Source organism: Somniosus microcephalus, chromosome 15 (genome assembly GCF_052327205.1).
Source record: "Somniosus microcephalus isolate GS21.2 chromosome 15, FLI_Smic_1.0, whole genome shotgun sequence".
Lineage (NCBI taxonomy): Eukaryota > Metazoa > Chordata > Chondrichthyes > Squaliformes > Somniosidae > Somniosus > Somniosus microcephalus.
Genome location: NC_141001.1, coordinates 66,557,103 through 66,581,290, shown reverse-complemented (window position 1 = coordinate 66,581,290; position 24,188 = coordinate 66,557,103). Strand labels below are relative to the sequence as shown.

At 52.4% G+C, this 24,188-nt stretch overlaps 1 protein-coding gene across 15 annotated transcripts in view; it reads left to right on the top strand.

Annotated features, from left to right (window-relative positions):
* The window catches only part of stk33 (serine/threonine kinase 33), a 219,042-nt gene that overhangs the window by 149,756 nt on the left and 45,098 nt on the right, over window positions 1-24,188 (top strand). For all 15 annotated transcript variants that reach the window (XM_086007935.1, XM_086007928.1, XM_086007925.1 and 12 more), the window contains 2 exons: window positions 6,535-6,623; window positions 16,511-16,598. In XM_086007935.1, the coding sequence (XP_085864061.1) occupies window positions 6,535-6,623; window positions 16,511-16,598 (177 nt within the window). The remainder of the gene's footprint in view (window positions 1-6,534; window positions 6,624-16,510; window positions 16,599-24,188) is intronic.

Genomic DNA, 24,188 nt, shown 5'->3' with positions numbered 1-24,188 from the left:
CTTCCCCCCGTCGCGCTCTCTCTCTTCCCCCCGTCGCGCTCTCTCTCTTCCCCCCGTCGCGCTCTCTCTCTTCCCCCCGTCGCGCTCTCTCTCTTCCCCCCGTCGCGCTCTCTCTCTTCCCCCCGTCGCGCTCTCTCTCTTCCCCCCGTCGCGCTCTCTCTCTTCCCCCCGTCGCGCTCTCTCTCTTCCCCCCGTCGCGCTCTCTCTCTTCCCCCCGTCGCGCTCTCTCTCTTCCCCCCGTCGCGCTCTCTCTCTTCCCCCCGTCGCGCTCTCTCTCTTCCCCCCGTCGCGCTCTCTCTCTTCCCCCCGTCGCGCTCTCTCTCTTCCCCCCGTCGCGCTCTCTCTCTTCCCCCCGTCGCGCTCTCTCTCTTCCCCCCGTCGCGCTCTCTCTCTTCCCCCCGTCGCGCTCTCTCTCTTCCCCCGTCGCGCTCTCTCTCTTCCCCCGTCGCGCTCTCTCTCTTCCCCCCGTCGCGCTCTCTCTCTTCCCCCCGTCGCGCTCTCTCTCTTCCCCCGTCGCGCTCTCTCTCTTCCCCCCGTCGCGCTCTCTCTCTTCCCCCCGTCGCGCTCTCTCTCTTCCCCCCGTCGCGCTCTCTCTCTTCCCCCCGTCGCGCTCTCTCTCTTCCCCCCGTCGCGCTCTCTCTCTTCCCCCGTCGCGCTCTCTCTCTTCCCCCGTCGCGCTCTCTCTCTTCCCCCGTCGCGCTCTCTCTTCCCCCGTCGCGCTCTCTCTCTTCCCCCCGTCGCGCTCTCTCTCTTCCCCCCGTCGCGCTCTCTCTCTTCCCCCCGTCGCGCTCTCTCTTCCCCCGTCGCGCTCTCTCTTCCCCCCGTCGCGCGCTCTCTTCCCCCCGTCGCGCTCTCTCTTCCCCCGTCGCGCGCTCTCTTCCCCCGTCGCGCGCTCTCTTCCCCCCGTCGCGCGCTCTCTTCCCCCCGTCGCGCGCTCTCTTCCCCCCGTCGCGCGCTCTCTTCCCCCCGTCGCGCGCTCTCTTCCCCCCGTCGCGCGCTCTCTTCCCCCCGTCGCGCGCTCTCTTCCCCCCGTCGCGCGCTCTCTTCCCCCCGTCGCGCGCTCTCTTCCCCCCGTCGCGCGCTCTCTTCCCCCCGTCGCGCGCTCTCTTCCCCCCCGTCGCGCGCTCTCTTCCCCCCGTCGCGCGCTCTCTTCCCCCCGTCGCGCTCTCTCTTCCCCCCGTCGCGCTCTCTCTTCCCCCCGTCGCGCTCTCTCTTCCCCCCGTCGCGCTCTCTCTTCCCCCCGTCGCGCTCTCTCTTCCCCCCGTCGCGCTCTCTCTTCCCCCCGTCGCGCTCTCTCTTCCCCCCGTCGCGCTCTCTCTTCCCCCCGTCGCGCTCTCTCTTCCCCCCGTCGCGCTCTCTCTTCCCCCGTCGCGCTCTCTCTTCCCCCCGTCGCGCTCTCTCTTCCCCCGTCGCGCTCTCTCTTCCCCCCGTCGCGCTCTCTCTTCCCCCCGTCGCGCTCTCTCTTCCCCCCGTCGCGCTCTCTCTTCCCCCCGTCGCGCTCTCTCTTCCCCCGTCGCGCTCTCTCTTCCCCCCGTCGCGCTCTCTCTTCCCCCCGTCGCGCTCTCTCTTCCCCCCGTCGCGCTCTCTCTTCCCCCGTCGCGCTCTCTCTTCCCCCCGTCGCGCTCTCTCTTCCCCCCGTCGCGCTCTCTCTTCCCCCCGTCGCGCTCTCTCTTCCCCCGTCGCGCTCTCTCTTCCCCCCGTCGCGCTCTCTCTTCCCCCCGTCGCGCTCTCTCTTCCCCCCGTCGCGCTCTCTCTTCCCCCCGTCGCGCTCTCTCTTCCCCCCGTCGCGCTCTCTCTTCCCCCCGTCGCGCTCTCTCTTCCCCCCGTCGCGCTCTCTCTTCCCCCCCGTCGCGCTCTCTCTTCCCCCCGTCGCGCTCTCTCTTCCCCCCGTCGCGCTCTCTCTTCCCCCGTCGCGCTCTCTCTTCCCCCGTCGCGCTCTCTCTTCCCCCCGTCGCGCTCTCTCTTCCCCCCGTCGCGCGCTCTCTTCCCCCCGTCGCGCGCTCTCTTCCCCCCGTCGCGCGCTCTCTTCCCCCCGTCGCGCGCTCTCTTCCCCCGTCGCGCTCTCTCTTCCCCCCGTCGCGCTCTCTCTTCCCCCCGTCGCGCTCTCTCTTCCCCCCGTCGCGCTCTCTCTTCCCCCCGTCGCGCTCTCTCTTCCCCCCGTCGCGCTCTCTCTTCCCCCCGTCGCGCTCTCTCTTCCCCCCGTCGCGCTCTCTCTTCCCCCCGTCGCGCTCTCTCTTCCCCCCGTCGCGCTCTCTCTTCCCCCCGTCGCGCTCTCTCTTCCCCCCGTCGCGCTCTCTCTTCCCCCGTCGCGCTCTCTCTTCCCCCCGTCGCGCTCTCTCTTCCCCCCGTCGCGCTCTCTCTTCCCCCCGTCGCGCTCTCTCTTCCCCCCGTCGCGCTCTCTCTTCCCCCGTCGCGCTCTCCCTTCCCCCCGTCGCGCTCTCCCTTCCCCCCGTCGCGCTCTCCCTTCCCCCCGTCGCGCTCTCCCTTCCCCCCGTCGCGCTCTCCCTTCCCCCCGTCGCGCTCTCCCTTCCCCCCGTCGCGCTCTCCCTTCCCCCCGTCGCGCTCTCCCTTCCCCCCGTCGCGCTCTCCCTTCCCCCCGTCGCGCTCTCCCTTCCCCCCGTCGCGCTCTCCCTTCCCCCCGTCGCGCTCTCCCTTCCCCCCGTCGCGCTCTCCCTTCCCCCCGTCGCGCTCTCCCTTCCCCCCGTCGCGCTCTCCCTTCCCCCCGTCGCGCTCTCCCTTCCCCCCGTCGCGCTCTCCCTTCCCCCCGTCGCGCTCTCCCTTCCCCCCGTCGCGCTCTCCCTTCCCCCGTCGCGCTCTCTCTTCCCCCCGTCGCGCTCTCTCTTCCCCCCGTCGCGCTCTCTCTTCCCCCCGTCGCGCTCTCTCTTCCCCCCGTCGCGCTCTCTCTTCCCCCCGTCGCGCTCTCTCTTCCCCCCGTCGCGCTCTCTCTTCCCCCCGTCGCGCTCTCTCTTCCCCCGTCGCGCTCTCTCTTCCCCCCGTCGCGCTCTCTCTTCCCCCCGTCGCGCGCTCTCTTCCCCCCGTCGCGCTCTCTCTTCCCCCCGTCGCGCTCTCTCTTCCCCCCGTCGCGCTCTCTCTTCCCCCCGTCGCGCTCTCTCTTCCCCCCCGTCGCGCTCTCTCTTCCCCCCCGTCGCGCTCTCTCTCTTCCCCCCGTCGCGCGCTCTCTCTTCCCCCCGTCGCGCGCTCTCTCTTCCCCCCGTCGCGCTCTCTCTCTTCCCCCCGTCGCGCTCTCTCTCTTCCCCCCGTCGCGCTCTCTCTTCCCCCCCCCCCGTCGCGCTCTCTCTTCCCCCCCCCCGTTCGCTCTCTCTCTTCCCCCCCCCCCCGTTCGCTCTCTCTCTTCCCCCCCGTCGCTCTCTCTCTTCCCCCCCGTCGCTCTCTCACTTCCCCCCCGTCGCTCTCTCACTTTCCCCCCCCCTGTCGCTCTCTCTCTTCCCCCCCCAGTCGCTCTCTCTCTTCCCCCCCCAGTCGCTCTCTCTCTTCCCCCCCAGTCGCTCTCTCTCTTCCCCCCCAGTCGCTCTCTCTCTTCCCCCCCAGTCGCTCTCTCTCTTCCCCCCCAGTCGCTCTCTCTCTTCCCCCCCAGTCGCTCTCTCTCTTCCCCCCCAGTCGCTCTCTCTCTTCCCCCCCCTAGTCGCTCTCTCTCTTCCCCCCCCAGTCGCTCTCTCTCTTCCCCCCCCAGTCGCTCTCTCTCTTCCCCCCCGTCGCTCTCTCTCTTCCCCCCCCGTCGCTCTCTCTCTTCCCCCCCAGTCGCTCTCTCTCTTCCCCCCCAGTCGCTCTCTCTCTTCCCCCCCAGTCGCTCTCTCTCTTCCCCCCAGTCGCTCTCTCTCTTCCCCCCAGTCGCTCTCTCTCTTCCCCCCCCAGTCGCTCTCTCTCTTCCCCCCCCAGTCGCTCTCTCTCTTCCCCCCCCAGTCGCTCTCTCTCTTCCCCCCCCAGTCGCGCTCTCTCTCTTCCCCCCCCAGTCGCTCTCTCTCTTCCCCCCCAGTCGCTCTCTCTCTTCCCCCCCAGTCGCTCTCTCTCTTCCCCCCCAGTCGCTCTCTCTCTTCCCCCCCCAGTCGCTCTCTCTCTTCCCCCCCCAGTCGCTCTCTCTCTTCCCCCCCCAGTCGCTCTCTCTCTTCCCCCCCCAGTCGCGCTCTCTCTCTTCCCCCCCCAGTCTCTCTCTCTCTTCCCCCCCCAGTCGCTCTCTCTCTTCCCCCCCAGTCGCTCTCTCTCTTCCCCCCCAGTCGCTCTCTCTCTTCCCCCCCAGTCGCTCTCTCTCTTCCCCCCCAGTCGCGCTCTCTCTTCCCCCCCCCAGTCGCTCTCTCGCTTCCCCCCCCAGTCGTTCTCTCGCTTCCCCCCCCAGTCGTTCTCTCGCTTCCCCCCCCCCCAGTCGTTCTCTCTCTTCTCCCCCCAGTCGCTCCCTCTCTCTCTTCCAACAACATGCCCTCAAAAAAGCCTCTGCACCGCCCCCCCCACTCGCTCTCTCTTCCCCCCCCCCACTCGCTCTCTCTCTTCCAACAACAACATGCCCTCGAAAAAGTCTCTCTCCTCTCTCTCCCCCGTCTCTCTCTCTCTCCCCCAGTCTCCCTCTCTCTCTCCCCCAGTCTCCCTCAGTCGCTCTGTCTCTCCCCCCTCAGTCCCTCTCTCTCTCCCCCCTCAGTCCCTCTCTCTCTCCCCCCTCAGTCTCTCTCTCTATCTCCCCAGTCTCTCCCTCTCTCTCTCCACATCTCTCTCTCTCTCACCCCTCAGTCGCTCTCTCTCTCCCCCTCAGTCGCTCTCTCTCTCTATCTCCCCATTCTCTCTCTCTCTCCCCAGTCTCTCTCTCTCACACTCCCAATCTCTCTCTCTCACACTCCCAGTCTCTCTCTCACACTCCCAATCTGTCTCTCACACTCCCAATCTCTCTCTCTCTCACTCCCAATCTCTCTCTCTCTCTCTATCTCCCCCCCCCAGTCTCTCTCTCTCACACTCCCAATCTCTCTCTCTCACACTCCCAGTCTCTCTCTCTCACACTCCCAATCTCTCTCACACTCCCAGTCTCTCTCTCACACTCCCAGTCTCTCTCTCTCACACTCCCAATCTCTCTCTCACATTCCCAATCTCTCTCTCTCACATTCCCAATCTCTCTCTCTCTCACTCCCAATCTCTCTCTCTCACATTCCCAATCTCTCTCTCTCTCACTCCCAATCTCTCTCTCTCACACTCCCAATCTCTCTCTCTCACACTCCCAATCTCTCTCTCTCACACATTCCCAATCTCTCTCTCTCTCACTCCCAGTCTGTCTCTCTCACACTCCCAATCTCTCTCTCTCAGACTCCCAAATCTCTCTCTCTCTCTCACACTCCCAATCTCTCTCTCTCACACTCCCAATCTCTCTCTCTCTCTCACTCCCAATCTCTCTCTCACACTCCCAATCTCTCTCTCTCACACTCCCAATCTCTCTCTCTCACACTCCCAATCTCTCTCTCTCACACTCCCAATCTCTCTCTCTCTCACACTCCCAATCTCTCTCTCTCTCACACTCCCAATCTCTCTCTCTCTCTCACACTCCCAATCTCTCTCTCTCTCTCACTCCCAATCTCTCTCTCTCTCACACTCCCAATCTCTCTCTCACTCCCAATCTCTCTCTCTCTCACTCCCAATCTCTCTCTCTCTCACTCCCAATCTCTCTCTCTCTCTCTCACACTCCCAATCTCTCTCTCTCACACACTCCCAATCTCTCTCTCACACACACTCCCAATCTCTCTCTCTCACACTCCCAATCTCTCTCTCTCACACACCCAATCTCTCTCTCTCACACTCCCAATCTCTCTCACTCACACTCCCAATCTCTCTCACACACTCCCAATCTCTCTCTCTCACACACTCCCAATCTTTCTCTCACACTCCCAATCTCTCTCTCACACTCCCAATCTCTCTCTCTCTCTCACACACCCAATCTCTCTCTCTCACACTCCCAGTCTCTCTCTCTCACATTCCCAATCTCTCTCTCTCACACTCCCAATCTCTCTCTCTCTCACACTCCCAATCTCTCTCTCTCTCTCACACTCCCAATCTCTCTCTCACTCCCAATCTCTCTCTCTCTCACTCCCAATCTCTCTCACACTCCCAATCTCTCTCTCTCTCTCTCACACTCCCAATCTCTCTCTCCTTCCCTCTCTCTCTCTCTCTCTCTCTCCCCCCTCTCTGTCTCTCTCTCCTTCCCTCTCTCTCTCTCTCCTTCCATCTCTCTCTCTTTCCTTCCATCTCTCTCTCTCTCCTTCCCCCTCTCTCTCTCTCTCCTTCCCTCTCTCTCTCCTTCCCTCTCTCTCATTCCCTCTCTCTCTCTCTCTCCTTCCCTCTCTCTCTTCCCCCCCAGTCGCTCCCTCTCTCTCTTCCAACAACAACATGCCCTCGAGAAAGCCTCGGCACCGCCGGGCTCCCCCAGCTAGTACACAATATATGAGGGAGTTTCTATGTGTGCTCACTGAAGTCCTAATATGTTAAATTCATCAGCTTACTTATATTGTACATTTACATGTTGAATATTGTGTGGTCTTTCTACAGATATTGTCCATCGGGATCTAAAACTGGAAAACATCTTGGTTAAAAACAATGAAAGCAACAGTGAAATTGACATGAAACTAAACATCAAGGTCAATGGAATGAATTGTGCAATGTTGTTATTTTTACAAGTTTTTAATGTGTTTCTAAGTGTTTCTGTTGGTAGCATGAAGAGTCTCTTTCTAGAATGAGACTCTGCAGGCTCCAAGCCCAGCTTTCCATTCAAGCAGTAGACTCCAAATGCTACCCTTCTAATTCATTATAAGATTCGTATAAGCTTAGAAACCTATTTAAAATCATCCAGTTTGGTTTGCCAAACCATATTGGAGCATGGATCAAGTGAACAATTGTTTGACATTACCCAAAAACATGGGGCGGTTTCCACATGCATACTGTGACATCCAGCTCTACCACCTCTTTCGACTCCTTCATTGTTTCTGTGCTGTCAGACAGTTTGTCCACAATTTCCTGCAGTTAAACATTGGGAAGACCGAAACTGCCACCACAAACTCCACATCCGTGTCACCTGCTCCATCCCCTTCTCCAGCCACTCGCTCAGGCCAAACCAGATTGTTCGCAACCTCTGAATCCTATTCAACCTCAAACTGAGCTTCCAACCTCGTATCCTCTTCATCACAAAGACCACCGACCTCCACCTCTGTAACATCGCCTGTCTCTACTTCTACCTTAGCCTGTCTGCTGCTGAAACCTCACTTATGGTTTTGTCATCTCCAGACGACTATTCCGGTGCTTTCCTGGCCAGTCTCCCATCCTCTATTCTCTGTTAACTTTGGCTGTCTGTTGCCTATATCCTATCCTGCACCTAGTCCCACTCACCCATCACTCCTATCCTTGCTGCCCTACATTGGGTCCTGGTTTCCCAACACCTTCAATTTAAAATACTAATCAGTGTGTTTAAAATTCCTTCATGGCGTTGCCCCTCCCAATTGCTGTAACCTCTTCCAGCCCTACAACACCCCCACCTCCGCTCCTTCAACTCTGGCTTTTTGTGCACTGCCCCTCTTACCACTCGGCCATTGGCAACCTCACTTGTAGCCATCTAGGTGCCATGCTCTGCAATTCCCTTCCTCCCTACCTAAACTTTTCACATTAATCTTGGATGAAGGAATAGAGAGTTGTATATCCAAGTTTGCAGATAACAACTAAGTTAGGAAGCACAGTAAGTTGTGTAGATGGGAGCAGGAACATAGACAGACAAAGTGAGTGGGCAAAACTATGGCAAATTGATCAATGTGAGGGAGGGTGAAGTCATCCACTTTGGATCTGAGCAAGACAAATCAGAATATGTTTTTTGAGACCAGGTGCTTTGGAGGAGCAAAGGGATTTAGCGTCCATGTGCATTAATCACTAAAAGCTAGTGCACGGGTACAAAAATGAATCAAAAAGGTTAATGGAATGTTGGCTTTTATCTCAAGCGGGTTTGAATTCAAAGTTGAGGAAGCAAAACAAGAGTCTTTGTCAGATCCCATCTGGAGTATTGCGTACAATTTTAAGCACCGCATCTCAGAAAAGTTATATTGGCCTTGGAAGGAGTACAGCACAGATTCAATAGAATGATATCGGGGCTTAAAGGGATAGATTATGAGGAAAAGTTGCATAAACTTGGTTTGTAGTTCTTTGAGTTTAGAAGATTGAGGGTGATCTCATCGAGGTGTTTGAAATAATAAATGGATTTGTTAGGGTAGATACAGAGAAACTATGGTGGAGGAATCCAGAACAAGGAGGCATAATCTTCAAATTAGAGCCATGGAAATTAGGAGTGAAATCAGGAAGCATTTTTTCACACAGATGGTAGTATAAGTCTGGAACTCTCTCCCCCAAGAGGCTGTAAATGTTAGGTCAATTGAAAGTTTCAAGACTAAACTCAATATATATTTATAATAGCAAAATACTGCAGATGCTGGAAATCTGAAATAACAACAGGAAACGCTGGAAAAGCTCATCAGGCCAGGCAGCATCCGTGGAGAGAGAAACAGAATTAACGTTTCAGGTCTAGGACCCTTCATCAGAACTGGAAAAAGCTGGATATGTAACATATTAAGCAGGTGCAGAGACAGAAGGGGAGGAAGGAATTGAAGGAACATACTGTGCTTTTGTAAGAGGCAGGAAAGATAAAATGTTGCAAATGGGAATGGCAAAATCATGCAGCATGAAAAATGGGGGCAGGGGTTATACTTTGAAATTGTTCAACTCAGTGTTGAGGCCAAAAGGCTGTAAAGTGCCTAATCAAAAGATGAGGTGCTGTTCCTCAAGCTTACGTTGAGCTACATTGGAACAATGTAATAGGCCAAGGACACAGAGAGCAGAGTGGGAGTGAAGCGGTGAATTAAAGTGACAGGCGACCGGAAGCTCAGGGTCACCCTTACAGACTGAACGGAGGTGTTCTGCAAAGCGGTCGCCCAATCTGCATTTGGTCTCCTCAATGTAGAGGAGACCGCATCGTGAGCAGCGAATACAGTATACTAAATTGCAAGAAGTACAAGTAAATCGCTGTTTCACCTGGAAGGGGTGTTTGGGGCCCAGGACAGTGGAAAGGGAGGAGGTAAAAGAGCATGTGTTGCATCTCCTGCGCTTGCACGGGAAGGTGCCAGGCGAAGGGGAAGGGCTGTTAGGGGTGATTGAGGAGTGGACCAGGGTGTCGTGGAGGGAGCGGTCCCTTCGGAATGTTGAAAGGGGAGGTGAGTGGAAGATGCGTTTGGTGGTGGGATCACGTTGGAGGTAGCGGAAATGGCGGAGGATGATCCGTTGAATGTGGAGGCTGGTGGGGTGAAAGGTGAGGACAAGGGGAACCCTGTCATGGTTCTGGGAGGGAGGGGAAGGGGTGAGAGCAGAAGTGCGGGAAATGGAACGGATATGGTCAAGGGCCGTGTCAACCACAGTAGAGGGGAATCCTTGGTTGAGGAAAAAGGAAGACATGTCGGAAGCACTGGTATGGAAGGTGGCATCGTCAGAACAGACGCGACGGAGAAACTGGGAGAACGGAATAGAGTCCTTACAGGAGGCGAGGTGGGAGGAAGTGTAGCCCATGTAGCTGTGGGAGTCAGTGGGCTTGTAGTGGATGTTTGTCGAAAGTCGATCGCCAGAAATGGAGGTGGAGAAGTCAAGGAAGGGAAGAGAAGAGTCGGAGATGGACCATGTGAAGGTGTGGGAAGGGTGGAAATTGGAATTAAGTGAATGAACTTAGCAGGTTCAGGGCGAGAGCAGGAGACGGCACCGATACAGTCATCGATGTACCGGAAAAAGAGGTGAGGGAGGGGACCTGAGTAGGACTGGAACAAAGAATGTTTCACATATCCCATGAAAAGGCAGGCATAGCTAGGGCCCATGCGGGTTCCTATAGCAACACCTTTAATTTGGAGGAAGTGAGTGGAGTCAGAGGAGAAGTTGTTCAACGTGAGAACAAGTTCAGCTAGGCGGAGGAGGGTGGTGGTGGTGGATGGGGACTGACACGAATCAACTTAGCGGCCTGCGGGTGGTGCTGTCCAGGGAGAGTATAAATACTCGGGCACGGGCCCAGCTTGCGCAGGACATTCTTAGCAGGAACTAGTGAAGGACACAACTAGACCTCCATGTTGTAAAACAGTTGATTAAAGCTTTGTTTAACACTTAGACCAACTGCCTAGTAGTTTTCTTACGTCAGGGACTGGTTGGGCCTCTGTTCAAGGAAGAAGCGGAGCGCCCTTAGGCCGTCCTGGTGGGGGATGGAGATGTAGAGGGATTGGACGTCCATAGTGAAAAGGAGACAGTTGGGGCCAGGAAACTGGAAACTGTTAAAGTGACAGAGGATGTCGGAAGAGTTGCGAATGTAGGTGGGAAGAGACTGGACAAGGGGAGAAAAAATAGTCGAGATAGGAAGAGATAAGTTCCGTGGGGCAAGAACAGGCTGAAACGATGGGTCTACCAGGGCAGTCCTGTTTGTGGATCTTGGGAAGGAGGTAGAAGCGGGCTGTGCAGGGTTGGGGGACTATGAGGTTGGTGGCCATGGAGGGAAGATCTCCAGAGGAGATGAGGTCAGTGACAGTCTTGGAAACAATGGCCTTGTTGCGGCTGCCGCGGAACACGAATGGAGGCCGAACCGATCTGAGGAACACATGGCTTTTATTACATTCTCTTGAGAGATGGCTGCCTCAGCTCCTCTCTCTGCTAAACCCGAAAACAGACTGAGGGCGACACCCGCTCCTTTGTCATGCCTTAAAGGCAGCATGCTTCTTAAAGGCAAGGTGCCCGGCACCCGGGCTCCGAGTGTGCTGGCTTGAGTCGGTCAACCGACACTTTTTCAGTCCTGTCGCCCACTTGTAGGTCGAAAAATTTGTCCCCAGCCTGTAGCACTTTGTAGGGCCCGTCGTACGGGGGTTGAAGGGGTCCGCAGTGGGCATCGTGCCGGACGAAAACGAACCGTGCCTGGTGCAGGCTTAGCGGGACGTGTGAGGTGGATTCGCCGTGCCGGGCAATGGGCACCGGGGCGAACTGTAGCGCCGGTGAGGCGAAGTCGTGGCGTTGCTGGTCGGCTGACCAGGGTGTCGTGGCGGTGGGCAGGAACTCGCCGGGTACGCGCAGCGGCTGGCCGTACACGAGCTCTGCTGCCGATGCGTGGAGGTCTTCTTTAACCGCGGAGCGCAGGCCGAGGAGGACCCACGGGAGTCGGTCGGTTCAGGCGCCGTCCTGCAGGCTGGCTCGAAGAGATGCCTTCAAGGATCTGTGGAACCGCTCACACAGTCCGTTGGCTTGGGGGTGGTACGCTGTGGTGCGGTGAATGGTCACCCCGAGATTGCGTGTGATGGCGGTCCAGAGTTCAGAGGTAAATTGCGGACCTCTGTCCGACGTCATGTCGGAGGGGACGCCGAACCGTGCGACCCAGGTGCTGACGAAGGCTCTGGCGATGTCGGCGGTGGTGGTAGAGGTCAGTGGAATTGCTTCGGGCCAGCGCGTGGTGCGGTCGACGATCGTCAGCAAGTGCGTGTGGCCTTGCGACGGCGGCAGGGGCCCGACGATGTCCACGTGGATGTGGTCGAATCTACGTGAAGGGACGGTGAACTCCTCGAGGGGTGCTTTCGTGTGTTGCTGCACCTTGGCCCGTTGGCAGGCTAGGCAGGAGTTGGCCCAAGTACGCACATCCTTGCGAAGGCCGCGCCAGACAAAGCGGTTGGCTACCAATTTGATGGATGCGCGGGCGCCGGGGTGGGAGAGGTTGTGGAGAATCTCGAATACCCGGCGGCGCCAGGACGCTGGGACGACGGGCCGAGGTTGAGATAGGGATATGTCGCACTTGACCGTGACTGCGGTTGGGCCGCAGGCGACGTCGGCCAGGCGTAGCCCTGGTAGGTTGGTAGGTGCGGAGAGCAGATCAGGGTCCGTGAGCTGGTCTGCTGCGAGTTGAGCGTAGTCGACTGCCAGGTGTGCGGCGTGGATGGCGGGGCGGGAGAGGCAGTCGGCTACCACGTTGTCTCGGCCGGAGACGTGTTGGATGTCCGTGGTGAACTCGGACACTGCCGCGAGCTGGCGCTGCTGCCTGGCGGACCAGGGGTCGGTTGTCTTTGCCATTGCGAATGTCAGGGGTTTGTGGTCGACAAACGCAGTGAAGGGGTGGCCCTCCAGCAAAAAACGAAAATGGCGGACCGCCAGGCACAGCGCGAGGAGCTCGCGGTCGAAGGTGCTGTACTTGACCTCCGGGGGGCGTAGTTGGCGGCTGAAGAAGGCAAGTGGTTGCCAGGCGCCGTCGACCCACTGCTCGTACACGGCGCCGACCGCGTGGTCGGAGGCGTCCGTGGTGAGCGCTACTCTGGCATTGGGCCGTGGGTGCGCGAGCAGGGTGGCGTCGGCGAGCGCGGTCTTGGTGGAGTTGAAGGTAGCTGATACGTCTGCCGTCCATTCGACCGCCATCTTGCCGCTCCTGCCCCCGAGGGCTTCATACAGGGGCCTCATGAGGGACGCCGCTTTGGGGATGAAGCGGTTGAAGAAATTCACCATCCCGAGGAACTCCTGGAGTCCTTTGATGGTGGTGGGGCGGGGAAATTGCTGGACGGCCTGCACCTTGGTGGGCAGGGTAATGGCCCCAGCATGGGTGATGTGGTGGCCGAGCAAGTCGATCTTGTCCAGGCCGAACTGGCACTTGGCTGGGCTGAGGATGAGCCTGTGGTCGCTGAGGCGCCCGAACAGGATGCGAAGGTGTTCGAGGTGTTCCTGCTTGGAGGAACTGGCTACCAGGATGTCGTCCAGGTAGACGAACAGGAACTTCAGGTCCCGAAGGACTGAGTCCATGAGCCGTTGGAATGCCTGGGCTGCATTTTTGAGGCCGAAGGGCATCCGCAGGAACTCGAAAAGCCCGAAGGGGGTGATTACGGCCGTCTTGGGGACGTCTGCGGGGTGGACGGGGACTTGGTGGTAGCCGCGCACCAGGTCGACTTTGGAAAAGACTGAGCGGCCGGCCAGTCTAGCCGAGAAGTCCTGAATGTGCGGCACGGGGTACCGATCAGGGGTGGTGGCATCGTTGAGGCGGCGGTAATCCCCGCAGGGGCGCCAACCCCCGCCTGGTTTGGGGGCGATGTGGAGTGGGGAAGCCCAGGGACTGTTGGAGCGGCGGATGATGCCGAGCTGTTCCATAGTGGCAAACTCGGTCCGCGCGATCTCCAGTTTGGCTGGGTCCAGCCTGCGGGCGTGGGCGTACACTGGGGGGCCTGTGGTGGGGATGAAGTGTTCCACCCCGTGTTTGGCGACCTCCGCGGAGAAGGTCGGGTTGGTGAGGGCCGGGAATTCGGCCAGGAGTGCCGAGTAGTCATCCGTGGCTCGGGCGTGGCGCTGTGACGCCATGTCGGCGGGTTGACGGGGGGCCATGGCGCCCAGGATGGGGGACATGGTGTTCATGTCCACGAGGCGGTGTCGAGGGATGTCTACCAGTAGGCCGTGGGCGCACAGGAAGTCTGCGCCGATGAGAGGGGAGAGTACCTTGGCAGTGATGAACTCCCATCGGTAGCGGCGACCAGCGAGGTCGAGGGTGACTGTGCGGGTGCCGTACGTCCGGATGTCCGAGCTGTTAGCGGCAGCCAGCGCATGTCCTCGTTCGCCCTTTTGGATGTCGAGGGCGGAGGCCAGGATGATGCTGTGCTGAGCTCCAGTGTCGCACAGGAACCGGCGGCCGGTTTTGTCATCCGTGACGTACAGCAGGGAGCCCACGTGGCCCACGGCCATCGCGGGGGCTGGTACGGGGGCGGACTTGAAGGAGCAGGGAGGTGTGCACCGTTGTGCCCTGGCGCCGAACCGTGCGTGGTAGTAACAGTAGCCCGGGTTTGTGGGGCGCGTGGGCCCCGTGGCTGGGCCTTGTGGCCGGTGAGGGGCGCGCCCAGGCTGTGGCTGCCAGGTCCGGAGCGACGTCGCGGCTGGAGTGAGCGGACAGCAGCTTGTCGGCCAGGGCTTCTAGGTCCGTGAGGCCGGACGCCACGATCGCTGGGCGGATGCTGGGAGGTAGCTGGCGGATGAACAGCGTGTGGAAGAGGGACCCGGGTGGGCTCTCGTCAGTGAGTGAGAGCATGTGGGAGAGGAGGTCTGACGGTGAGGCGTCACCGAGGCCTGGAAGGTCGAGGAGGCGGCAGTTTCGCTGGTATGTCGAGGTCGTAAATTTTTTAAGGAGCGCGGCCTTAAGATGTGCATACTTGCCCTCCTCTGGTGAGTTCTGCAGCGCTATCCAGACCTTCGTGACTGTGGAGCTACCGAGTGATGCGACGAGGTAGTCATACTTCGTCCCATCTGTGGTGATGTGTCGCAGCCGGAATCGGGACTCAGCTTGGAGGAACCAGGCTTCGGGCTGGTTTTCCCAAAACTCCGGCAGTTTCACGGAAACTGCGTTCGTGTCCGCCATTGCAGTGCTTGGAATACGTTCTGAGCGTCGGGGTCACCAATGTTGCGGCTGCCGCGGAACACGAATGGAGGCCGAACCGATCTGAGGAACACATGGCTTTTATTACATTCTCTTGAGAGATGGCTGCCTCAGCTCCTCTCTCTGCTAAACCTGAAAACAGACTGAGGGTGACACCCGCGCTTTTGAGTACACACTGAGGGCGACGCCCGCTCCTTTGTCATGCCTTAAAGGCAGCATGCTTCTTAAAGGCAAGGTGCCCGATTTATTGTCCACGGACGGAAAAGTGGATTGCGCCCGTTTAGGTGGCGATCCGCCACAGCCTGATGTTTGCTAGTGGGGTCATGGTCCAGGCGGAGGTAGGAGGAGGTGTCGGAGAGTTGCCGTTCAGCTTCCGCACGGTAGAGGTCGGTTAGCCAAACAACAACAGCACCACCCTTATCAGCAGGTTTAATGATAATGTTAGGGTTGGATCGGAGAGAATGGAGTGCTGCAAGTTCAGAGGGAGGTAGGTTGGAGTGAGAGAGGGGAGCAGAGAAATTGAGACGGCTGATGTCACGTCGGCAGTTAGCAATGAAAAGATCTAGAGCGGGTAAGATGCCAGAGGGAGGGGTCCAGGTAGAACGAGAATTTTGAAAGCAGGAGAAAGGATCAGCTGTGCGGGGGAAGACTCCTGGCCAAAGAAGTGGGCACGGAGACAAAGGCGACGGAAAAAAACTCAGCATTGTGTCGAGCTCAAAATTCATTGAGATGGAGGCGTAAGGGGATGAAGCTTAGCCCTTTGCTGAGGACTGATCGTTCTGGTCTGAAATAACAACAGAAAACGCTGGAAAAACTCAGCATGCCAGGCAGCATCCGTGGAGAGAGAAACAGAGTTAACGTTTCAGAAAATATATGTTTATTTGGGTATGAGTATCAAGGGATATGGAGCAAAGGCAGACAAATGGAAGAGGTACAGACCAGCCATGAACTAACTGAATGGCAGAGTAGGCTCGAGGGGCTGAATGGCCTAGCCCTGTTCCTATGTGCATAAACCTCACTGTCTCTTCACTTCCATCTCCTCTTTAAGACCCTCCTTAAAACCTACCTCTGACTAAGCTTTTAGTCACCCCTTCTAAAATCTCCTCTTTTGGCTTCACTCAATTTTTTTGTTTGATTATGTCTTTGTCAAGTGCCTTGGGACATTTTTGTACATCAAAAACATTATATAAGTGCAAGTTATTGTTTTAATTCTGATAAATTGTATATAAGTTTGGTATATACAACTGTTGTATTATTGCCATCACTTCCCTGTCCTCAATTATTTACAATTGAGTAAGCATTTTAGGAGAGATTTTCCTGAGCTTGTGCCCAGGTGCACTGGATCGCCTGGGTGCAGCAAATAACAGAAAATCGGGCAACTCACAGCGTAAGCCCATAAAGGAATCCGCCCAGTTTTCCTCCATATAAATTAATGGAAGAAAATCAGGCAGATTGCTGTACAGGTGGATGTTCTGACCCCCAATTTGCTGCTTCCAGGTGATTCAGTGCCCATGGGCACAGACCCAGGAAAATCTCTCCTGTTAAATCTGCAGTTATCCATTTGCAAATGGTTCAAATTACACCAATTAAACTCTTCTGTTTGTTATAATATGTCAAGCTATGCAGAGCCAGCAAAGCTAGTTGAGCATTCTGTCTAGATTTATAATACAGTACTGTAATAAGAATTTACAACAAATTAACATTTCTCACTTTTGTATTCTACCTATCGCCTTGACTTTAGGCAATCTTAAGCATGATCGTACAGTGCTGAACAAATGAGGTCTGCTTCATTGAAAACACATTCAAACACTGTCTTGGATATCAAGGCAGTGTTTTTTTTATAGCTGTACTTTAAACATGTATTCCATCATGGAAGTAGTCTCAGACATGTGAAGATGCTCTGTAAGGAACAAACTTGTATGGTGAGCATCCACAGTGGGAACTCTGCAGACTGAATACACCATTTGCAAACAAAACCCAAAGCTGAAGAGTTGATGCTATAGGAGAACTGTGCAGAAAACCGCTGCTCAGAAAAATGTATTCTATACTACAATCTCCAGTCCATTCTAAAATGTTTTCTTTACCCAGGTGACTGATTTTGGACTTTCCGTGCAGAAAGGGGGTGTTGGTAGTGACAAAATGTTACAGGCAACCTGTGGAACACCTATGTATATGGGTAAGGAATCTGTTGTCATTTACATTCCAATTTGTATTTTCTCCACAGAACTTTCCAATTAATCTTGCATAAGTGACCAATGCTTTTTTTCAGTTTTATTTATACAAAATTGTTCTTTCATTCTCTGTTTTTGTACCAAAAAAATTGTAGGTGTTTGTGAAAGTGTGACCTTTGGCTAAGATGTTCCACTACACATTACATTTATCTCAACTATTTCCCTGTGCATAAAACAAGATTAAGATTGTAGTAAATGTTAACACTAATAGAAACATTCCATACCAATTCTGCATGCCATCATGCTGTGACACTAATTTATTTGGGTGGAGTAAATCCTGTTGTACAACCAGGCCTGTTTTTAATTACCCTTTTTTGATGCTAATAATCATTAAAGTTGAATGCACCAGTCATTGAAAGTTAGCATTTTTTCTATACATAGCTGGGTAGAGAATAATAGATCCGAGTCTTTGCAAAAAATATGTTGGAGCATGGAATGCTTTACCACAGGGAGTAGTTGACGGAGAGACCATTGAATCTTTTAAGGGGAAATTGAATAAATATTTGAATCAGAGGAAGATTGGAGGCAATGGTGGGGTGGAGCAGGGCAGTGGAATTAGTTTTGTATTGCTCTAGCAATGAGCTGGCACTGACATGATGAGTAAAACGGCCGCCTTCTGTACTGTCAACCTCTTTGGTTCAATAGTAAGAAAATCTCATTGAGATGTTTATGTGATATCACAGTCATAAAAAGGTTATTTTATTGGCACTTGAACCCTGTCATGATTATTATTGTTATATATTCACTCCCACAATCGCAATAATTTTATATCTAGCACTGTTACAAAAACACGCTGATATCACTAAAAAAGATTGTGATGTCCTCACTGGAAGATTGAGAGTTTACTTTTCAGTGGATTACTGAGAAATTGCACACTTCTCAATCAAATTTTCTACAGTTTCTTTTATATAACAAATGGCATATACATGCCAAGGTTTAAATATATTCATCAACATAATGTCTTGGGACACTGGCATATTTCTAAATATTACATAAAGGTTTGACTAAGCAGCTTTTCACAAGCAACAGAAGGCATGTTCTTACAACATAGTCTCAACTCTTGAACTGCGGCCATTGAGGCTCCCTGTAGTAATTCATCAAGTATAGAATAAGACCTCATAGTTTTCCAACCTTGAGTCATTAATATAAATGAAGATTTTTTTTCAGAAAGTAGTGTGCGATGATGGCAGAGAAGAGCTAGGTGAACAACAAAAAATAATTTGGTTTAATGATGACAAGCCACTGGTCAACAAAGAAAAGTGTGAATTATTTCCATGGTGCATGCTGAAACAAATCCAGACAAATTGGTCATCATTTTAGGATGGCAGGCTGTGAGAGCCAGTTTAAGTGTGTTTACTTCATTCTCTTTTAAAGGTAGCATTTTTGGTGTCCTTCTCATTGCAGTCCCTGGTCCTAGGAGAACACCAGATGGTGCTATTATTACTGCTATTTAGCAACTGACTTGACAATGGCAGTGTGCACTAAAAGAGAGAAAAAATTGTTTTAAATAAAGAATGCTTCTCTAATGGTTTACAGTTTGTTCTATTCACCAGTTTTCAGCTGCACAAATACAATAAAAAGGCGTGGTTTACACAAGTCAAAGTGATTAGATCATAGAGATGTACTAAGTTTCTATGTTTACAATGATACCAGATTTTGAAACTTAGGTGACATTTTCTTCATTCAGGGTCAAAGATGTGTGGATAAAATTGCACTGTGATGTTAGCATACATTATTTTAAGCAGGTTAGCACCTGCATCAAAATAACAGACGAAGGAATTTCATACAAATGTGTGAAATTCAACTCCTACCCTAATATCGTACAGCAGGATTTCAGCCCTGAGGTGACTAAATTAGTAGACACTACAGTAACAATGGAATTCCTATTTTACTGCACAAGTGAGGAAAAGTGCATAACCATCACAGCTAAAGTAATGAGGATTAAATATATTATTTTTCAGAGAAAATAAATAGCTGCTTGTGACTAAATGTCCAGCCATTTTTTTTGCTATTAGATATAACTAAAGCAGGAGTGAGGTATAAGAGATTAACAATTTAAGCAATAATACAGTATAGGATATTGAATCAACTACTGTGCGTTGGACTTCACTTATAAACATTTTAATTGTAACTACAGTTCCAGTGGTTAAAAAAAATACTAAGGTTGTTTTAGTATCACATTCTCAATTTTTTTTTGTCTTGGGGAATAATTGAAAAGGGAAACCACATTGATTTAAATGACTATTTCTAGCTTCAATTCATACTGGAATTTTTTGAGGATGTAACTGGTAAAATAGATAAGGGAGAACCAGTGGATGTGGTGTATTTGGACTTTCAAAAGGCTTTCGATAAAGTCCCACATAAGAGATTAGCATGCAAAATTAAGGCACATGGGATTGGGGGCAAGGTATTGACTTGGATAGAGAACTGGTTGACAGATAGAAAGCAAAGAGTTGGAATAAACGGGTCGTTTTCCGAGTGGCAGGCAGTGACTAGTGGGGTACCGCAAGGATCGGTCCTAGCACCCCAGCTGTTCACTATATATATTAATGATCTGGAGGAGGGAACTGGATGTAATATCTCCAAATTTGCAGATGACACAAAGCTGGGTGGGAGGGTATGCTGTGAGGAGGATGTCGTGAAACTCCAGTACGATTTGGACAGGTTGGGTGATTGGGCAGAAACATGGCAAATGCACTATAATGTGGATAAATGTGAGGTTATCCACTTTGGTGGCAAAAGCAGGAAGGCAGAATATTATTTGAATGGCAATAGATTGGGAGAAGGGGAAGTGCAAAGAGACCTGGGTGTTCTTGTGCACCAGTCGCTGAAGGTAAGCATGCAGGTGCAGCAGGCGGTTAAGAAGGCAAATGGTATGTCGGCCTTCGTAGCAAGAGGATTTGAGTACAGGAGCAAGTATGTCTTGCTGCAGTTGTACAGGGCCTTGGTGAGACCACACCTTGAGTATTGTGTGCAGTTTTGGTCGCCTTATCTGAGGAAGGATGTTCTTGCCATGGAAGGAGTGCAGCGAAGATTCACCAGGCTGATACCTGGGATGGCAGGAATGACGTATGAGGAGAGATTGTGTCGATTGGGCTTATACTCACTGGAGTTTAGAAGATTGAGAGGGGATCTCATAATTCTGTCAGGCCTGGACAGACTAGATGCAGGAAGGATGTTCCCGATGGCCGGGGAGTCCAGAACCAGTGGTCATAGTCTAAGGATAAGGGGTAAGCCATTTAGGACTGAGATGAGGAGGAATTTCTTCACCCAGAGAGTGGTGAACCTGTGGAATTCTCTGCCACAGAGGGCGGTGGAGGCCAGTTCATTAAATATATTCAAGAAGGAGTTGGATATATTTCTTAAGGCTAAAGGGATCAAGGGATATGGGGAGAAGGCAGGGACAGGATACTAAATTTGGATGATCAGCCATGATCTCCTTGAATGGCGGAGCAGGCTCGAGGGGCCGAATGGCCTACTCCTGCTCCTATCTTCTATGTTTCTATTACATGATTCTGATTACTATTATTATCTGCCTTTCACTTCTGCATGCTACATGTATTTGATCCAAATTTCAAACCACAGGCCTTTCCCATTTGAGCATGGGTTTGTGTACCTTTTATGTCGCCTGGCATATTATTGTGCTTAGCCAGTTTGAAATTTTAATGATTAACTAGCGACCATAGTATTATTTGTTCCAGCATCTGCTCTGGTTCCACTGAATCATTTGAGAACCTAAAATCCTAATCACTTAGCTAGGTTTGGTAAAAATGATTTAGGGGGTCTTTACATTGACAATCCTAAAATCTGGAGCTTTCCATCAATCTGCACTGCTTTTTGAAAACTTTACAAACTGTTTTTGCCTCCAAACTTAGGTTCTGTTGCAGTTGTGCCAGTGTTTCAGCAAGAATCACCTTTCTTAGTTCTTTTTGCCAATCTCCCTCCAATGTCTTCTCCACACGGAACCAAGTAATTGCAGCCCAATTATATAAAATAGAGCCTATAATATTAAAGGGGGGGAAATTAAATAAATAAAAGCACCCATCTCCGCAGTCTGGACTGCTCTGTTCCCTCCCCCTCGCATTCTAACCATTCCAGCTGCAGGAAGGAGATGGGCATAAATGAAGTTGAAAAAGAATAGAAGCAGGAAATACGAATGCAGCTAAACAAAAGAGAAGGAACAAGTAAAATATAGAAGGTGCAGAGAAGAATGGGATTGAGAGGGAGTACGACTACTACTATTATCGTATGGTAAAAGAGGTGATTAGCAATGTTCAAATAACCAAGTCCAAATTGGTGAGCCAGTGGGTAACTTTGGAAGTGACTTAAAGCAGGCACTGATTTACAATGTGGCCCATAGTTTGTGACTGGTGTTTGCAGTCACATTGAGATGGGGTGGAGAGATGGAGGGGGGTGGAGAGATGGAGGGGGGTGGAGAGATGGGGGCGGGGGGGGGTGGAAGAGATGGAGGGGTGCCATGTGATGTTCTGAAACGGTTCAATACGGACCACTGTTTCCGGAGTAGGTTGACACCTGGAAGCTCTTTTGAAGGGTGGTAACCAGGTGTTCATTTAGGATATTAACATTATCCCAGAATCTCTCCAGTGTGAGTGTTCGCCTAATACCAAGAAAGACTTGCGAGATTTCAGGCGTGCCTTCCGAAGGTTCTGGAGATCCTCGGGAATTGTTAAGTTCAGGTTGGTCATGGTTCGATTGTACTCATGACCTTTATGTGTCTCTCTCCAGATTTTGGGTGGGGATGCATAAGAACATAAGAAATAGGAGCAGGAGTAGGCCATTCGGCCCCCCAAGCCTACTCCGCCATTCAATAAGATCATGGCTGATCATCTACCTCAACTCCACTTTCCTGAACTATCCCTATATCCCTTGATTCCCTTAGTATCCAAAAATCTATTAATCTTTGTCTTAAATATACCCAACGACTGAGCCTCCATAGCTCTCGGGGAGAGAATTCCAAAGATTCACCAACCTCTGAGTGAAGAAATTTCTCCTCATCTCAGTCCTAAATGGCCGACCTCTTATTCTGAGACTCTGACCCCTTGTTCTAGACTGCCCAGCCAGGGGAATCATCCTCCCCGCGTCTACCCTGTCAAGCCACAGTGGAAAACCATTGAATGGGTGTTGATTTTAATGTTCTAGTTATGATTCTCATTGCGGCATTAAGTTGTGCGTCCAGACATATGTGAACAGCCCACCCACACTGGTGCACAATATTTGGCAGTTGAATATACCAGTCCCGTCACTGAGTGTGGGCACATCGATACCCTATGTTGTGCCCGTGAGTTTTCATACGAGGCTAGTCCTTGCTTTTACCTTCTTGTATGTCTTTTTCAAATGAGTTTTAAAACTCAAGCTTCTGTCCAAGGTTACACCAAAGTAATTTGGAATAGAGCTCATTTCAGACCAGTTCACCGCAAAAAGTGACATTAAGGCCACGATTTTGCTTAGTGTCTGGATGGATGCATGTCAGCTGGTTTACGGGTTCCGGTCCCGCCCCCAGCTGCCTCCGTTCCACAGACGTGATTTTCCCTTGTTGAGCCCGCCCTGCAGGCTTAACGGCCAATTAACAGGAAGTGGGTCTGATGATGTCATTTGATGACGCATCATCTGCCAGGTTTCCTTAAAGGGACCACGCACAATTTTATTTTCACAGTTGATTTCTCAGTGTTTGACAGCATTGAGGTGCTGAAAACACTGACAATCACTGCACAAAGGTGAACTCTTGCACCCAGGCTCTCCAATGACCCCCTCCGTATGCTGGAATAGATGGCAGCTGCAGGTGAGATGACAGAAGGGATCTGTCACTGGTGACAGAGGTTCTCCCAATGAGGTGGCACTGGACATATAGTTGGATTTAAAAACTTGTAAGCTAAAGAAATATATGTATATGTTTTAATAATGCAGTAACCAACATTTTCTTTGCTCTGAAACTTACCATGTGCAACATTGCATCCTTCACACTACTTCTGCAGCTGTCATCTTTTCACAAACATTGCACCAGACTCACAACACGCCACACTTGCCTGGCGTGGTGTTCGGACGTCGGGGAAACCCAACCAGAAGCGGGAAAATTGAAAAACAGGCTGAAAACTACTGACAAGTACCTGTTAATAGGCAGGTAATTACCTTTAATCCGTTTCCTGCTGCTAGATGTCAGGTCCATTCGCAAATCGGGGACCTGACACTTGGGAAAGCTGTTTGGAGGCGGGTTAACGGCGAGTTCAGGACCCGCCGTCAATCAATAGGACTTTAACCTCTGAGCGCCGGCAAAATCACGGCCTAAGTGATTCCTTGACAGTTTAGTTATTTAGGTGAAAGGCTGTCACTTTGGTGTTTATCGAGTCAGCGGCTCCAAGTTTATGGAGGAGTTACCCAGGCTTTGCGAATAGAATGAGTGGTCAAGATCCTCCACTATCTCATTCCATTTCTTCAGGTGGACAGAGTTCAATGAATCTAGTAGTGGTTTTGTTGTGTTCAGATCACCGTTCTTCTCATACTCTTTGAAGAGTGCCTCTGTACACGGCTGCCAGAAAGGTATAACTCTTGCGCTAACTGCATGGAATATGTTTCAGGTTTTGGAGGCATTGGGGCAGAGTAATATATCAGTGCTAATCCGGTTTTTAGATTCCGCTGGAAGCCAGCCTTAATGTCCCTAGTAATGACAAGAACCTGGTTGCAGCCACTTTAGCCCAGGCTGAAATTTGCCTGTTCCAATGAGGTGATGCCAGAAATGATGCAGCTGTTGAGAAACTCACAGATTGGGCCTTGTTCACAGATGTCCACCTGCTTTTTGACCCCAAACAGCTAGGCACCTTTCACTCAGCAAGATGAAACACTGACCACAATCTAGACCTACGTTTTCTGATGAAAGGCAACAGCCATTGCAAGTTCCTCTGCAAACTTCACAAACAGTGTGTAGAAACCTCTTGCAGCCAACACGCCCCACTATTCTGCATGTCGGCTTTAGAGCTCTGCTGATTGAATTAACACGAAAGCTGTGCTGTCATTTCCACAAAGCGAATTGAGTTGAGTATACTGCAAATGTTGAGGATGAAACACCATATCAACCTGATGCCAGTGGACTATGACTGCTTTAATCACATTATTATAGCTGCCTGAAACACATTCTCCACAGCAAAGCCTGACACGCATCCATAAGCTTGGTGCTGCTGACTTCATAAAACACCATAAATGCAAAGTGACAGCATCACACCTCCATAACTCAAACTTGCCAAGCTGACTAGACAGAACGTTCAGAAAGAGATCTTTCTAAATGTATCTTTCCAAATGTCCAACGAAGCCCCGCACTTGACCACTATCATCCCTATATTATAATAGAAGAAATAATCCAGGCTCTCGTGACCACTAAAAATTGAAAAGCTGCTGGCAAGAACAGCATTTATCTCTCATTCCTCAAGAACTTGGGGTCAAAGGGATGAGCATGATTGGCAGACCTAATCACTGCTGTACATTCGACAGGGATGATTCCAAAGCTGGCATGAGGCGATAGTCCT